At 53.3% G+C, this 16,670-nt stretch overlaps 3 protein-coding genes across 25 annotated transcripts in view; 2 read left to right on the forward strand and 1 right to left on the reverse strand.

Moving 5' to 3' along the window:
* MTSS1 (MTSS I-BAR domain containing 1) overlaps positions 1–9,327 on the forward strand; it is a 125,674-nt gene extending 116,347 nt beyond the window's left edge. For 2 of the 21 annotated variants that reach the window (XM_084864841.1, XM_084864852.1), the window contains 5 exons: positions 2,193–2,312; positions 3,096–3,290; positions 4,379–4,552; positions 5,104–5,266; positions 6,422–9,327. In XM_084864841.1, the coding sequence (XP_084720967.1) occupies positions 2,193–2,312; positions 3,096–3,290; positions 4,379–4,552; positions 5,104–5,266; positions 6,422–7,182 (1,413 nt within the window). In that variant the 3' untranslated portion in view covers positions 7,183–9,327. The remainder of the gene's footprint in view (positions 1–2,192; positions 2,313–3,095; positions 3,291–4,378; positions 4,553–5,103; positions 5,267–6,421) is intronic. The other 19 variants (XM_084864856.1, XM_084864857.1, XM_084864842.1 and 16 more) reach the window with 12 other exon arrangements.
* A 1,041-nt stretch (positions 9,328–10,368) lies between these two features.
* On the reverse strand, positions 10,369–14,896 carry NDUFB9 (NADH:ubiquinone oxidoreductase subunit B9). The gene is made up of 4 exons (XM_084864884.1): positions 14,738–14,896; positions 13,735–13,927; positions 13,099–13,212; positions 10,369–10,587 (listed from the first exon to the last, which is right to left on the reverse strand). Exons 1-4 carry the CDS (start codon positions 14,836–14,838, stop codon positions 10,456–10,458), a joined length of 540 nt encoding a protein of 179 aa, XP_084721010.1. The 5' UTR covers positions 14,839–14,896; the 3' UTR covers positions 10,369–10,455.
* A 5-nt stretch (positions 14,897–14,901) lies between these two features.
* The window catches only part of TATDN1 (TatD DNase domain containing 1), a 30,093-nt gene continuing 28,324 nt past the window's right edge, over positions 14,902–16,670 (forward strand). Inside the window, exon 1 of one of the 3 annotated variants that reach the window (XM_084864878.1) lies at positions 14,902–14,998. Coding sequence is in view for 1 of the 3 variants with exons in the window: in XM_084864881.1 (XP_084721007.1) it covers positions 14,977–14,998 (22 nt within the window). In the remaining 2 variants the exon portion in view is untranslated. The remainder of the gene's footprint in view (positions 14,999–16,670) is intronic. The other 2 variants (XM_084864881.1, XM_084864880.1) reach the window with 2 other exon arrangements.

A 16,670-nucleotide genomic window follows, 5' to 3' on the forward strand; every position in this document is an offset into this window, starting at 1 on the left:
GGGGCGCCCCTGGGGGAGTGCGTGGGGGACCCTTTGTGCAGAGGAAGCCGCTGCGGGGCGTGGGGACTGCCTGGCGTGTCTGACCTGGTGCCCGCAGCCCCTGGCTCCCCGGGGCAGGTCGTCTCCGCTGTCCAGGAGACTCGGGCCGGTCTTCCTGGGAGAGAGACTCCATGTCAAGCAGACGCTCCGGGGAGAGCCGCGGCCCTGAGTTCTCAGGTGCTTGTCCGACTGGGCGGCGGCCTGGTCTCCGAGGTGTCTGTCCGCCCGTCCGCCCGCCCCCACCACGTGTCTCCCACGCTGAGCTGCATGACGGGAAGGAGAGCAGGATTGTGCAGCTCCTCAAAGGCTATTCGTTGTGCAGCATAATTCTTTGTGTTTTTAATCGGCTGACAAACTAACCCGGTCTTGCGCACTGACACCCGTTTCTAAAGAAAGGGGGCCGTGGGCTTCAGCCTCCCTGTGTGAGGCCGCGTGTGGGGCGCTCGGGGAGGCAGGGGTGGCCTGTGGGACTCACTTCACCCGCAGAGCCGGTGCCCGAGATATGGGGGCCAGCAGCTTTAGCGCCTGTCCTCAGCGGCTGCAGAATTCACTAGAAAAATCTATTTTTTTAAAAAAGGCACTACTGCTACTGATAACGATAAGGTCGAGGGGAAATGCACAGATCACAGGCCCCAGGATGCACTGTCCTGAGGGCAGTGATGTGTCTTCATGGGGGCGGGAGTGAGGGAGGAGCCACCGAAGGGGTTAGAGCCCTTCGCTTCTCCGCTCCGCCCCTCCCCACCCCCTCGCCCCGCAGACACAGAGCCCAGTGAGAGAGAATGTTCCCCCACTTTCCTCAGCTCTGCTCTGCTTACGTGTGCCTTCACCGGTGTGCCCGGAGGGGGCCCCTGCTGTGGCGAGGGTCTGGTCCTAAGGCCGCTGAGGCTACCAAAGCAAGGGGTGCTTAGAAAAAACGAGAAGTCACAGCGGCAGGACCTGTTCAGGCCGCACTCGCTTGAACCGGGGAACCTGGAGGAGCAGTGCTGGTGCCTCCGCGCTCACTGGCTCTCACGCCGGGGAAGGTGTGGCAGAGGCACGGCGCACAGAGAGCCTCGCTCTGTCTCCTTCCGTCCGTTAGCTACTTACTACTGACCCCCCTTCTGAAGACGGAAACAGGTTAGAGAGATTGAGCCCAGGATTCCTGACTGACAAGTGGCAGAAACGTCACATCAATCCAAACCTGCAGACTCTGGTCCCCAGGCTAACCAGACACGGAACGCGGGAGCGGCTGTGGCTGCACGGAGCCCCCCCTGCGGGGTGTCTTCTGGGTCCTGCCCTCGCAGGATGGGGACGCTCGTGCTCTGTGCCTCTCAGGAACCTTTCTTTGCCGGTGGGAGGGGTGACAATCGTGAGGCCTGCCTCCGAGACGGAATACAGGAGTGCTTCTGGGAAAGTAATAGTAGACCCCATGGGGCTGGGCTGGCTTGTTTATTTATTTATTAAAGGTGTTTTTATTGACTTTTTCTAAATATATATATTTATTGATTTCAGAGAGGAAGGAAGAGGGGAGAGAACAAAACACACATCAATAATGAGAATCATCTATTGGCTGCCTCCTGCACGCCCCCTACTAGGGATGGAGCCTGAAACCCAGGCCTAAGTGCCCTGGATGGGAAATCGAACCCTGACCTCCTGGTTCATAGCTCGACATTTAACCACTGAGCCACCCTGGCCGGGCAGGGCTGGGCTGATTTCAGCACATGGTATGAGCCAGAGATGGCAGCTCACAATGAAAAAACGAAAGCAGATTCCCGGAAGGGCCCAGGGCACTCCCAGGGGGACCCAGTGCACGTGGAGGAGATGGTCGTTGTCACTCACCCACTCAGTGGTTCGAGCACCTGCTGTGTGCGGTTCAGGATAACGTGCAGTCAGGGTCCTGGGTGCTTCGCCTGTGGTCCTCACGCTTCTTTTCAAGGGCTCGAGGGCCTGCATGTGGGTGCAGCTGGGAAAGAATAACCCTAACGCTCTGCTTCTCTCACCTTCCTTTCCCATGTGTCTGTCTCTCTCTCTCTCTCTCTCTCTCTCTCTCTCTCTCTCTCTCTCTGCGTGCTCTTTCCCACCCCCGTCTTTTTATTTCTCACTCACCGTTCCTTTCTGGTGGCGTGTGGCCCGGACTCCCTGGGTCCCCGCGTGTGGCCCCTCCCCGGCTGCAGAACTCGTCCAGCTCGGCCTCCTCGGAAGCCTCCGAAACCTGCCAGTCAGTGAGCGAGTGCAGCTCGCCCACCTCGGTCAGCTCAGGCTCCACCATGGGCGCCTGGGCCTCCACAGAGAAGGTGACCGGCCGGGCCCGCCCCCACGGCCCCCTCCGCCCCCCTCCCCGCCCGCCGCTCCTGCCGCAGGCACCGGGACCTGGAAACGCAGAGTCCACTCAGAAGCCACAGACAGCCTGGGGTCCGGGCGAGGCTGAGGGCTTTTCCCGGAGGGTGTCTGGCTCCTAAACAATGACCGCGAGACCGTCCAGGGGGAGTCGGGCTATGGGGAACTCAGAGGTGTGAAGGCTCACCCCTCTCCCCTCCCCAGCACCCCCCTCCCCCCGCCTGTCCGCCCTCCTGCCGCCGCGCCGCAGGCCCTGACATCTCACTGCGTCAGGCCATGCGCTTCTCCGCCTTTCATTCCGCAAACCACCCCCTGGTCACCCCGACCCGGAACCCGCTTCTGAACAAGCAGTGTGATGGTTTCCGAAACCTACAACCAACAGGTTCAGGGGAAGGCACTTAGGGTTTTTAAGGTTGCCACAGGAGAGGAGCACTGAGAAAGGATGTTGTGTGGGTTAAATACACACCATAGAGCGCCCCCGGTGGAGGAGACGGCTTCCCGCTGTCTCAGATGGAGGGGCGGAATGCCCTCCACTGGACACGGGCTCGGGTTCGAGGACATGGACGTGTGCTCTGCCCCCGCTCCTGCCTGCGTCCTGGCTGTCCCTGAGCTCCAGGCCGTGCTTGTTCACAGAAGTCCAGGGCTTCCTCTCATTGAATGTCAATGCCATCTTGTATCTCCACTCGTCCTGTTATATTAATTTTTTTTCCTTTTTCCCTCCTTTTTTGTTTCGTTTCCAGTTGTCTAACGGGTTTACTCACTGTAGTTTATCAAGTGAGTCCCAGGTGGGGCCCGTGGGGGCAAGCCTTTTCCCTCATTGCCTGCCTGCCTCCCGCCTGCTCCCTCGGGTCACCTCTGTCCACCTTCCAGACTACGCTCATTATTACACCATTGGGCCCGGCATGTTCCCGTCATCTCAGATCCCTAGCTGGAAGGTTTGTGTCTCTCCTCCCTCCGCCCTCCTCTCCTCTCTCTCATGGCCTCTGTGCTCACCTCCTCCTGTCCCACCAACCTCACCCTGATTACCCCCCCCCCTCCTTCCACACTCTGCCTTCTTCCCCATAACACCTCTCCCCCAGTGAATGCCCACCAGGAGAGCCAGAGAGGCAGGCAGCTTTTGAGACAGACAAGCCCATCAGGAGCTGAGATTGCAGAGGCTCCCGTTACTAAACACGAGTTAACCCCATTGGGTAGAAGACACAGATGTGACCTGCAGAGGCGTCAGTTCCAAGTCCCAGTTTGGCCCTACGGGGCCTCCTGAGCGCCCGTTATCAGGGCTGGGAGGGTCTGTCCCCCATGGCCACGTTCCTTACTGGGACATGGTAATAACAGCATAACCCAAAATACGTTTTGGCTTATCCAAGTACACATAGACTTGGTTTTCAGTCTCCATTGTCTTATATTAAAACGTGTGTGCTTCAGTATAAAAGCAGAAGTCCAGCGGATGCCCGAGGACATTCTGCTTTATTTTGAGAGGAGGTCCCTAATTCTGAGCAGGTCTTAACTTCATCCCTCACACGTGGTGTGGACCCCTCAGGCCCTCCCAAACCTCCCAGCCCACCCTGGGCCTTCCTTCCACTGTGAGGGCCTCAGGACACATCCTGAGGTGCCTTTAGGGGCCCAGCTCTCCTAGTGGAGGGTCAGCCTCTGGGGGAGTGGCTGCAGGTCCCTCAGTGCCCCCTGGTGGCCACTCCACTCAAGTGAAGTCACTGGAGACTGGACCCATCCCTGGCTGGTGCCTTCAGACACCGAGACAGCTGGTAGCTGGTAGTGGAGTCTCCCCCAGGCCACTCGTCTGGTTGTTGAGGATTTGTAGTCTCTGAGCAGACGTGAGGAAACGGGAGGTGACCACGGGGTCCCCACAGGGTGTCCTGCTCCCCTTAGAGCCAGGGGAGGGCATAGAAGGGGCCTGCTGACCTGTCCCAGCCTGAGCTTCCCCCAAGGGGACCAGCTGCCCGTCTGGAAGGCCCGCAGCCCTCACGGGAGGCAGAGCCCCGGTTCCTGACCGCACTGTTCTACGTAGGACTGGGCCAAGCCAGGGCCTTATGACCAGCCTCTGGTGAACACCCTACAGCGCCGCAAGGAGAAGCGGGAGCAGGACCCCGGCGGAGGAGGCCCCGCCGCCGCGGGCGGCCCGTCGGCTGCCGCCGAGGAGGCGCAGAGGCCGCGGAGCATGACCGTGTCCGCTGCCACCAGGGTGATGCTTTGTTCTCTGCCGGCGGGTGGGCCCCCCGGGACCCGGCTGGTGGCCAGATGCTGGTCAGCATCGGGGACCTCGCAGCTGCGGGAGCTCATCCCCCTCACCCCCCTCTCCAGTTTCCATAAGGCTCCCAGGGAAAAGCCTGTGTGGGAATCAGACTTGTAGAACTCTCTGGAGCACATGTGTCAAACACAAGGCCCGAGGGCCAAATCCAGCCCGCCAGGCCTTGCAATGTGGCCCGCACCGCGCTGTCATCACTGCACTCCGCTGTCAGTTTATGACATTGTCAGTTTATGACTGTTCAGTAAACCATTCGGCCCGCGATTTAGGCTGGATTTTAGATTTTGGCCCCTTCTCTGATTGAGTTCGACACCCCTAGAGTCTAGAGCCTGGGTAGGGCCCAAGCAAGTTAGTTCCCATAGACCCTGTGTTCCCAGGAGCAGATGAGGACTAATACCTGGTCCCCACTCGGAGAGGGTGAAGGGCCCTGGGGATGTGAGACGGGGGAGTCACAGCCCTGTGGCTTGTCTCTCTCCTCCACCCTGCAGCCCGGCGAGGAGATGGAGGCTTGCGAGGAGCTGGCCCTGGCCCTGTCGCGGGGCCTCCAGCTGGACACCCAGAGGAGCAGCCGGGACTCGCTGCAGTGCTCCAGTGGCTACAGCACCCAGACCACCACCCCGTGCTGCTCCGAGGACACCATCCCCTCCCAAGGTACCGGCAGTGGGCCCCGCGGGGCCCGCGAGGAGGAGGGAGGCCTCCCGGGACACAGGGGCGGGCCGTCCTGTGGGACACACGTCATCCTGGGAGGGAGGGCTGGGAGAGCTGGCCTGCCCTGGCCGTGGGGGCCGCTGCCGGTGACGGGCTGCTGCAGCTCATGGTCACTTTCGGGGTGCAGGGCTGTTCTCAAGGGGAACTCAGACGGACGCCGCTAACGAGAACATCACCTGTGTTTCAGCACTTTATCTTCCCCCGTAATGTTCTCAATCGCTTATATCATACGTCTTTTTATCCCATTCTACACACATGGAAACTGAGCCTGCGTAATTTGCCCAAATTCACACGATAAGCAGCAGAGCTAGAGTTTGAACCTAAGGTCCGTTAGAGTCTGAAGCCCAAACTCTGAACCTGTTCCAGCCTAATCCTCTCTCCACCACGCCTCCCTCGCCCCTTCCCCACCACACTCCCGAGCCTGAGCACGGCAGTCTGACAGCTAGGACGGGTCAGTGACAGCGGACCCTGCTTGCAGTCCATCAAAGGGATTTGCTGCCCACGGGACACTTGGCGATGTCTGTGACACCTGTGGCTCTCACACGGGAGGGGGTGCTGTAAACGCCTGTAACACACAGCACAGCTGGCTCCCACGGTCCACAATGGCAGTGGTGTTGCCGTTCAGCAATCTGGAAGCTTCCTGTCCCCTCTGATACCATTTTTTAGGAGGTGAGCACCCTTTGTTGATGGAACCCACTGTGTACCTTGCCCTCAGGGACTCGTTGCCAGTTCCTCCATCTACTGTATAGTCTCGCATATTGAGTGAATTGTGAGAGAGTCGTAGGGCTGAGGTGGTCCGTTTGGGGCTGTGGCTCAGGTTGCAATCCGGACGGGAGCGCGTGGGGATCTCCCTCCTCCGCCTCGCTCCCTAGATGCTCGGGGAGCGTTGCCGCAGCCCCACCGTTTCCCATTCGTCACCTCTCCACCGTGCGTGCTGCGTGCCTCCATGCCCAGCACCGTTCTAGGCGCCGGGGTACGTCAGGGACCAGGAGGAAGGTCCCTGCCAAGGGCCTAAGGACGGCAGAAGCCGGGGGGGAGGCCTGGGGAGAGACTGTGGCTAAGCACCTGCCTCTTGTGCCTTTTGTTCTCCCAACACAGAAGACTCAGAAAGCAGAGCCGCTGCCTTGGAGGTTTCTAATCGAATCCTATCATCAGTTTCAGATTACGATTATTTCTCGGTAAGTGGTGACCAGGAGGCAGACCAGCAGCAGGAGTTTGACAAGTCCTCCACCATCCCGAGGAACAGCGACATCAGCCAGTCCTACCGACGCATGTTCCAGGCCAAGCGCCCGGCCTCCACGGCTGGCCTCCCCACCACCCTGGGACCGGCCATGGTCACCCCAGGGGTTGCAACCATCCGACGGACCCCTTCCACCAAGCCTTCTGTCCGCCGGGGCACCATCGGAGCCGGTCCCATCCCCATCAAGACGCCCGTGATCCCTGTGAAGACCCCAACCGTCCCCGACCTCCCTGGGGTGCTGCCAGCGCCCCCGGACGGGCCGGAGGAGCGGGGCGAGCGCAGCCCCGAGTCGCCCTCGGTGGGCGAGGGCCCCCCGGGGGTCGCCAGCATGCCGTCCTCCCTGTGGAGCGGTCAAGCCTCCGTCAACCCGCCCCTCCCCGGCCCGAAGCCAAGCATCCCCGAGGAGCACAGACAGGCGATCCCCGAGAGCGAGGCCGAAGAGCAGGAGAGGGAAGGCTCGGGGGCCGCTGCCTCCCCGGGCCGGGCTCCGGAGCGGGAGCCCGCAGACCTGAGCCCCAGGGACGCCCCCCAGGGAGAAGACATGCTGAACGCCATCCGCAGGGGCGTGAAGCTGAAGAAGACCACGACCAACGACCGCTCGGCCCCTCGCTTCTCGTAGGCTCGCCAGATGCTGCCAGCGGGGAACGGACTGTTTAATTAATAAACCCTAATCTGTCTTATCCATTCCGATCTATAACCAAACGAAAGATTTTGTAGGCAACTCAAAATACAGCTCTTTTGAAAGTGCTCGACACCTTTAGATAAGAATTAAAAGCGACATATGTTAACTGACATAATCTTGATCTTTTAATTTGTAAATATTGACAGTTTTCTTTCTGCACATTTAAAATTGGTTTCTCTTTTGATTTTTCTGAAGGTGCCAAATTCCCACTTAACTTTTTTATAAGTCTTTGTAAAATTTTCAATGCATAAGGGGGGAGGGCTCAGGGCAGGGGAACCACCTAGTGGGGTATCTTTTTCTTCTTTTTTTCCTGCAAGCTTTTGTAGATGCATTGTAGAAGTCTGGCTTAGAAGCAAATTCAAGTTATTTTAATGTACAAACAGAAAGGTAAGAGGTGAACTCTTCACTTAAACACACGACGTTCCGAACGAGCAAAGCGGAGGAGCACCATTCGGAGTGAAGTGAACCTGGAGGGTGGACTGTGGGATTGGGGGGAGGGCCAGGGAGGGGCACTGCCAACATAGCCGGCTGTCACATTTAAGAGTAGCCTCGTAGGTGGAATTTCTAGTAGCTTCATGGTTAATGCATCCAAATAAGCCATACTGGATTGCAGTGTTTGTTTCTGTAAGGTGTTTAAGACTTCTTTTCTCCCATGATTCCTCTTGACTGCACACAGCACCCACCTCCAACCCCGAGCATGCTGCCACCACCAGGTAGACATAGAATTTATCCCCCACTTAGTTCCTCGTCTGTTATACCCACTTTCATCCAATCCAGATGCATCCAAAAGGGTAAGGCAGTTTCAAAAATGTGAAAACATTTAAACACGATAGCAGGGAATTCTTAGATAAAGCAAATACCTTTTACTTAACTGTGCCCAGCAGGCTGGGTGCACTGAAAAGCCCAAATATTTTGAAAAAAAACTTGAGCGGATTTAACAAGAGTAACCAGCGTAGCGTCCAGCAACTTGCCAATGTGTTTACCAATCCGGGGGCTTGTTTTTCTAAATTGGCTTCATGCTAAACAACGAAGAAAGGAGGATTTATTTATTGTCACTCGGAATCTGACCACTAGACTGTCGCTCTTTCTGTATTTTAGGTCATGTTTTTTGGAATGGATTTGTCTTTTCTTCTTTAAGTGAATGTTAAATTTACTACAATCCCCGTCCCCTAAAGCCAGCAGGGATCTGTAGATTTGGAGGGTTCATGTTTGGAGAATATAAACATGAAAAAGAAAGCAATTCCTAGCAGCTGGGCCAGCTGACAGTGCCCCCCTGTGGCCGGACCTGTCAAGGAATGATCGGAGCTTGGTGGGTCCCCCAGACCCAGCAGGTTCCTGTTGGCTCCCCTCTTCAGTCATAATCTTATGCTTTAACACATGACTGCATCGGATGTGAGAGTAACGTACCTGTATAGTCATTACTTCTATATATTAACATTTAACACTGCTGTGATTGCTCAAGGACATTTTATGTTATGGCTTTAAAGCAAAGGCATGATTATTAGAAACTATTTAAGCTTTTTTTTTCTTTGAAAAACAAGCTCCTTTTACAGACTATAAGCAACAGTAGTGCCTGTGGTTTAGCCCACCAATCTCAATGACGAAAAAGTAGCTGATGCATTGTGCATATGATGCTTGAGATGGTTTTTGCAAAAGCAGAAATCACTGCAAGGTAATCACAATAGGTAAGAGTGGTATTTTAAATCTTTGAAATAAATGGATGTAACTGTACCTCGGTACAGCTTTTCACTTGTTTAGTTTTTAAACGTTAGTATAATCTGAAGAAATGTAATATAAAATGTTGCCAAATTCACTGTAGAAAGAATGTGACGAAACACCCTGGGTAGTCCTGTTTGTGTTTTTGCATATTGTAAAAGCAGTGTCACAGCTACAAATAAAGAAATCGTTTCTAAAGGTAAATTATTGTGGTTTAGTTGCTAGTTTGTACTGAGAGTTGACCTCTCGCTGTGCAGTTTTTTGTTCTAAACTTGTATAAATAACAATTGTGTAATGTGTTTCCCTTCTATCTTGTAACAATTGCTTCAGCCTACATTATAAATAAAGAACCACTAGAAAAAAAAAGTTGTTTCAAATATTATAAAATTCAGTTGTTCTTCGTCAAATGTTAGAAGATGCACTGAGACTCAGACTTTGCTTACTTAGAAAACTGACAAAAACATGATTTCTGTGATGATTTGAGCCCTAAGGACAGAAGTTGCCTGAATGCAGTTCCAATGAGTTGTTAAGAAGGAAAGGTAGTTGGGTTCAGTTGATTGTTTTTAGAATGCATTTATATTCTATTTTGTGAATCCTCACCTAAGGATATTTTTTCCATTGCTTTTTCAGTGTGTGTGTGTGGGGGGGTGGGGGGTGGGGGTGGGGGTGGGGGGAGACAGACACGTCGCCTGGTTGCCTCCTTTATGCACCCCGACTGGAGATGGGGTAGGGGACCAAACCTGAAATCTAGGTACCTGCTCTTGACTGGGGACCAAACCCTTGACCCTTCAGTGCACAGACCCATGGTCTAACCAGTGAGCCCCACTGGCCATGGCTGGCTTTACTGTTTAAAGAAACCTCTTCAAATGGTTGGAGTTTTGCTTTACCCCTAACTTGGAGTCTGCAGGCAATCCAAGCTACAGTAGAGGAAGCAAAGCTGGAAAACTGCCTCCAAAACAAGTGGGTTTCACCCCCAACTGGAGTCTAACCCTACCCATCAAACTTCCACTCCGAGAGCCCAGGTCTATTTGTTGAATGTGAACTTCTTAGAGTTGTTTAATCAAAACAAACTGCATCAGTAGAATGTTTAGAAAACCAAGACGGTAGCTAAGTCCTCAATATTTGTATACCTTCTCTCAGCCTCCATTCCTTCCAGACACGAGTGCTAATTCAAGCTTCAACTAGAGTCTCGTCAGCTCCATCTTCAGAGTAAGTCTTGTGCCCGGTTCTGCTGCAGTTGTCCCTTATTGACAACCTGTGTGGTCACTGTGACTTATGGGGAAGAAAGAACGCGTCTGACTGCGACATGTCACAGACTTTTCTGTCTCTGCACAACGGCTACGGAGCCTGGGAGGCAGCGGCCGGCCCTGCATCCCGTTACTCCTCACACAGACGACACAGCAGTCATACCTTGTTACTTTTATTAGGGCAAGTGTATATATTTTCTGCAACTTATTTCACTTGCAAGCAGGACGGTGGTATGTCTTCCTCTGTCTATGTGGGCCGCTCCCGGGGCCTGGTCACAATGTGCCACCACAGTGGGGGCAGGTCCCCTTCCTTCCGGGCAGGGGGCAGAGCTTCGGTGAAGGGACCACCAGCTGGGGTTTCCGCCTGCAGCTGCTTCACCTGGAAGGGGGCAAGGAAGGACCAGTGAGCAAAGGAGCGGCTGCACAGTCAGTGTCGCCTTTGTCCTGCTGTCACATCACAGCTCTCTGACGCTCGCTCCTGAGTGGTGTTCGTTCACACCTGCGTTATTTGAGAGCCACACTTTAACTCGGAAAAGGTGTCCTCAAAGCTTTTCCCATTCTTCAAACAGCAAAGTGAGAAAAACTCTCCCACCCACCTTATTCATTAACCCAAACCATGACGACCACTACTTCAGTTCCCCTGATTACGGTCTCCCCACCTAAACTCTACTCCCTCCCCCAACAAAAACTGATTATTGTTCTCAGCTAAGTGTTCCCCAAAATCACCATTAAGAAATCTCAAAAAAAAAAATTAAAAAAAAAAAAAAAGAAATCGCAATTCATATATATTAGGGACGTTAATGTTAAAGCCCCTCTCCCCCAATAGCAACCAGGACAAGCAACAAGATCACATGGAAAATATGCTCGCTATGCCTGATACTGACCATCTCCCCCAGGTCCGGGATCCCTGAGACTATCAAGGCCCTAACGGAGGAAAAACCCAGAGACCGGCTTTCCAGATCAGTGGCTTAGGAAGCCCCTCCAGAAACCGCCATTCTGGAACGCAGTTACCTGAGCCCCAGCACAGGAGCTGTCTGATAGCGCGGCAGAGACGGCAGTAACAGGAGTGAGGTTTGTGAGGAGGTTACAGCGGCCACTGCAGCGTGGGCTCCTGCTCTCCAAGTCACCACACCCCGTTCCCAAATGCAGAGACAGGCCTCCTGCACGCTCGGGATCCCACGCCTCTTCCCGAAACTCCCTCCACCTTTCCATCCTCATCACCATTATCGACCGCTCCCTCCTTCCAAATCACACACCATTATTTTTAAAAAATATATATTTTATTGATTTTCCAGAGAGGAAGGGAGAGGGATAGAGAGCTAGAAACATCGATGAGAAACATCGACCAGTTGCCTCCTGCACACCCCCGACCAGGGATGTGCCCGCAACCAAGGTACATGCCCTTGATCGGAATCGAACCTGGGACCTTTCAGTCTGCAGGCCGACGCTCTATCCACTGAGCCAAACCGGTTTTGGCTCACGCCCCATTATTTCTCCTCTTAGAAACAATCATGTGGTCTCATTATTATTCTCAGCAAACCTTCTCAAGAATCCTCACTCCAGCCGAAACTGGTTTGGCTCAGTGGTAGAGCGTCGGCCTGTGGTCCTGGGTTCGATTCCGGTCAAGGGCATGTACCTTGGTTGCGGGCACATCCCCAGTAGGGAGTGTGCAAGAGGCAGCTGGTCGATGATTCTCATCAATGTTTCTAACTATCCCTCTCCCTTCCTCTCTGGAAAATATCAATAATATATATATATAAAAGAATCCTCACTCCCTCCTGTCTTCTCTTCCTCACTCTGCTCACTGCTGTCAGGGTGACTAAACCTTCCAGAAAAGGCTCCGGTCACGCCCACTAATGCCCTCCCTGCAGCCAAACTCTTGGCACATTATTTCCAGTCCTCACTGTTTCACCTTTTACCAACTGTCAGCAGAGCTGCGTGGCCTGGCCCTTCCCGAAACACCTCCTCCGGGATCTGCCTTGTGGGCGCTCCTCGGTCTCCTCTCCTGACCTCTACGAGTGGAGCGCCTGCGACTTTTCTTTTCCCTAGTCTGCCGTAGAGACTCACCCACTTCCCTGACGTGGAAAGCAACTGTTAGCTCACAAGTTTCTTTCAAGCTCCTTTGACATCCAGATTCCTACATCAGTCTGACATCTGCACGTAATGTCTTAGGATTCTTAAATTTAACACACTTCAATCTGAGCAGTAGAATGGCCCCTAACACATGCTTTCCCCTCACGCCCCACCTTTCCCACCTCAATAAATACCATCAGCAAACTCCAGATGTTGAAGTTTATAACCTGGAAACTATTCTTGATCCTCACTGTCCCTCAGTGCCCACCCCCCACATCCAGTCTACCTCTATATCCCTCCAACTATCTCCTGAATCTGCTTCCCTCATAGTCATTGCATGCACCTTAGTGCTGGCTGCCATAATGTTTTGAATAAACTGCAATAACCTCAAAGTGGTCTCTCCACTCGTCACCTTACCCTCTCCAATATATCTTTCACACGACAGCAAGATTAAGCTTTGAAAAACGTGAAGCAGACATGGAAAGTGTCTAAGGCACTGCTGGGAAGTAAGGTTAAGAGATAACGGGGCATAGCAAGAAGGAAAGGCAAAGGGTGAAGGAGAAGGAGAAGGGAAAAGCAAAATTAGGGACCAGAAAACCCGAAAGGGAACACAGTGTAACCGATGTGGAAGATGTGTGTGCCACATTGAGCTGAGAAATGTGTATCTCAGCTGAAGCGAGGGCCCAGGGTAACTGTCAGGGCTGGACTCCAGACCTCCTCAGCGGGCCAAAACCTGAGCTCCTTCCCGGTGTTGACCACGTGAGCCACGCCACATGGTAAAATGCACCACGTGGCGTGGCCCACGTGCACGACTCACCTCTCGCTCCCAGCTTTCCCTCCGCAGTTTCTTCCATTGCTCTCTCTTGGCAAAGTAATCAGGATACATCGCCTTCTCAGAAGGATGCCAGTCATCTAAGCACCACTCAGGAACCTGTCAAGAGAGGAAATCATGGCGTCATCACACAAGATACATTCACACGCCCCTGAAAGGTCCTGCACAACAGACAAAACTCAAGGTGGATTTTATCCCACTGCCAGCGTCAGACGGTTTGACACCACGCACCGGGCAGCAGAAGAGAAGCAGGGAGGATGCCTTTGAGTAAAAAAAAAAAGCCTGGGGTTGAAAAGTAGCACGGTCTGTTCAGACAGAACTGGCATCATTCCTGCCCATGTGTCTCCTAAATATCCAGTGGGTTTATGTTCTCTGGAAGTATTATCTAGACTTTCTCAGAAATTCTAACCACCAATCCTGAACGGTTTACCTTAAGGTCCAAAAATGAGTTATTTACCAAGTATTCTGCTTTGCCAAAAAGATACCACGGGCTGAATTTGGAAAGAAAAGTCTTGGTGTCACCTGGAAGGAAATCCAGCTGCCTCCGTAAGGGTAACTCTGGACCTGGAGGAGCCAAGGCCCCCTCTCAGGGGCAGTCAGCCACGTGCTGTCCTCACCCACCTTGTAACACTCGTATCTCTCGTAGGAGGTGCCCCCGGGAGAGTCGGGGAAGATGTACGGCTGAGGGTGCTGATTGTGCCAGAATTCTTCCTCCGCCTCCCTCAGCAGCTGGGTGGCCCTCACCATATCCTTTTCATCCTTATGTTCCTCGAACCGAGCTCTCATCAAACAAGCGAAGTACCGGTACTTGTCCCTTAAACCAAAAGGATTTGGGGAGATTAGACATGGTATCTATCGTCCAGGCCTTTCCCAAAGTTCTGAGGTTTTCCCCAGAAGCTCTTCTCCTGGGGTGAGGTTTTAGGATTCTGATAAGGGAGTGGAGGCACATTCGGGTGGTCACCTCACCTTGTACTGCACCCGAGCCACGAAAACAATCTACGTTTCAAGACTATGTTCTAAGACCAGTCTCGGATGGATAGAGGAAAGAAACTGTGTGGGAGGGGAAGAAGTATATGGGGTGTGGAGGCAGTAAAGGGATGGATGAAGCTAAAAGGAAGAAAGCTCATGGGAAGCCGGGAGAATGAGATGCATCGGGTGTAGACACCTGAGTTTTAATCCTGGCCGGGCCACTTCCCAGCTGTAATACTTGGAGCAAGTTGCCCTCTCTGTCTTTAGTTCCTCATCTGCAAAATGAGGCTAAACAGTCCCTAACTCTCAGCGTTGTTGTGAAGGCCCAAGAAAATACTGCACACAGTATCATTAATAATGCGCATATTAGTATTAGGAACGAGGTTATACAGACAGCTATTATCCAGCGAGCGCTGGAGGCGGTGACACCTGCGGCTTTAGACACTTTCCTTTATTTCACCGAGCCGTCTGCAACCCTCCATGCGGAAGGCTGCGTTCTTAACAGAAAACTGAGGCCCAGGGGCCTCGAACCCGGGTCAGTGGGCTGAGGGGCCGCCTTCCCCCTGTGTCCCCGAAGTCCTTGAGACGCCCGGCTCCGGGGGATCCCGGGCTCCGCAGGCCCCCGGAGCCAGCCCCCGGCCCCGGCCTCTCCCACCTGTGGACGCAGAAGGACTCCAGGTGGCGCAGCGCCCGCTTGTACAGCCGCAGCACCTTCTGCTGGTGCGTCAGGTAGGCCCCCGGCGCCGAGAACGCCATGACGGCCGCTCACCTTCAGCGGCCGCGGCGCCCCCCGGAAACGGAAGCCCGGCGGCCAGGGGGGCGGGGCATAGGCAGGAAGGGCGGGGCGACCACAGCCACTTCCGCTTCCGCCCAGGAGAGCCCGGCGCCGCAGCCATGAGTCGCTACAAGTTCGTGGGTAAGACCCTGGTTTTCCTCGCCGCGGCCGCCGGGCCGGGGGGAGCTCCGGCTTTTCCGAAGGCTCACCGGGCGCCCGCGGCCCCTGGGCGCCGGGCCTGCCCGCCTCTCCGTGCGGCGCCGGCTTCGCGCGGGGCGGTTAGATCGTGTGCCCCTAATGCGTGCGGAGTCAATAAAGAGAGAAAAAACACAATTACTGAAACACAGAGCAGGCGGTCACTGCGGTCTCCTCTTTCCCGCGTGCGCCGGCCCCCACTGCCCTCTCCTTGGGAAGGAATAGTTACCACCAGGCCCCTAGGATAAGGTGACCAGACGTCCCGATGTTTGACAGTTTGTCCCGCGGTGTTTAAAAAAAAAAAAAAAAAAGTCCCGATTTTTGGAAAGAATCTTTTAAATATTTTGGACTTTTTTTTAAAAAAAAACAAAAAAAAAAACGACGCGAGACAAATTGTTAAACATTGGGACGTCTGGTCACCTTAGCCCCTGCGGGACAGGGACTGCAGTGTCCGGAGCTGAGTTTTCCCGCGTGCAGACCGGAGCTTCCTGGCTAATCGCCTTGTTTGGTATGTGGTGGTGTCTAGCTTGTTCTCTAATGTTCTGTATTTCCTGTGAGCGTGAAGGTATATCTAGAGGCAAAGCAAGTCTCAAACAGTTCTAAAATGCCCCGTTTGCTGCCCCGTTGCATGCCTAGATGACAGGGGACAGTGATAAGACATGATTCGCCTACACAGTGAGGAAATGTGGTTTTCTTTGGGTTTTTTGTTTTTGAGAAGTAAAACTCATCAATACTGGGGGTCATTTTTCACAGTAAAGCCGGTACTGCTTTTAAAGCTAGCGAAAGAAAGAGAAATGGAAAAGAAACATTGAGCCGGATTAGGTGACATGCTACTAAACATGAGTCCCTCAAATTGTCCTCCCTCCTCAAATCAGAAGTAGTCATTTTTTTTGCCTTTATTAAATTCCGGTCATTCTATCTCACTCCTCTCTCACTTTCTTAGTTTTTCAAGATGTTTATTATCTTCGGCTGGAGCTGGATAGAAATTGATTCTCATACAGTATTTCTTTACTTTTTTTTTTTTTTTTTTTTTTTTTTTAGTTTATCAATACCAGACATACTTCTGATAGAAACTTTTCGATTTACAAGATTTTGATCAAGCTAAATAGCATTTTGACTTTTTAATTTTTTTTTACTTTTCTGTGGTTGCACATGAGTCTGAGTATAAACAGATTAATTTACACCTGGCAACTTAAGGACGCAGTCTTGGATTGGGAGGTTAATCACCTAAGGTGGTGTGACAGCACGGGCAAAGCCCTAGCAGGGGTCTTCAAACTACGGCCCGCGGGCCACATGCGGCCCGCAGAGGAGTCTGATCCGGCCCGCCAGGTTTTTTGGGCAGTGAGCGCAGCCGAGGTGTTACAGTAGGAATTAGTAGTTCATATAGTCCGGCCCTCCAGCTCTCTGAGGGACCGTGATCTGGCCCCCACTTTAAAAAGTTTGAGGACCCCTGGCCTAGAGGATATTGTGGGTTCAGTTCCAGACCACCACAGTCATTTTCCGGTGGAGGGTCTTGCCTTCCATTTGTAAAACACACAGCATCTGTGGAGCTCAATCAAATGAGGTGTGCCTGACTAGGTAATGGTGACTGAAATTCCATTTGTTATTGGCATGCTAC

The sequence above is a fragment of the Pipistrellus hanaki genome, assembly GCF_964339955.1.
Source record: "Pipistrellus hanaki genome assembly, chromosome: 17".
NCBI classification, from domain to species: domain Eukaryota; kingdom Metazoa; phylum Chordata; class Mammalia; order Chiroptera; family Vespertilionidae; genus Pipistrellus; species Pipistrellus hanaki.

Coding starts and splice junctions, on each gene's coding strand:
- NDUFB9 (XM_084864884.1), bottom strand. CDS start 14,838: ATGGCGTTCTCGGCGCCGGGGGCCTACCTGACGCACCAGCAGAAGGTG. Junction 13,928..14,737: donor GAGTCCTTCTGCGTCCACAG/GTGGGAGAGGCC, acceptor TTTTGGTTTAAG/GGACAAGTACCGGTACTTCG. Junction 13,213..13,734: donor AGAGATACGAGTGTTACAAG/GTGGGTGAGGAC, acceptor CTCTCTTGACAG/GTTCCTGAGTGGTGCTTAGA.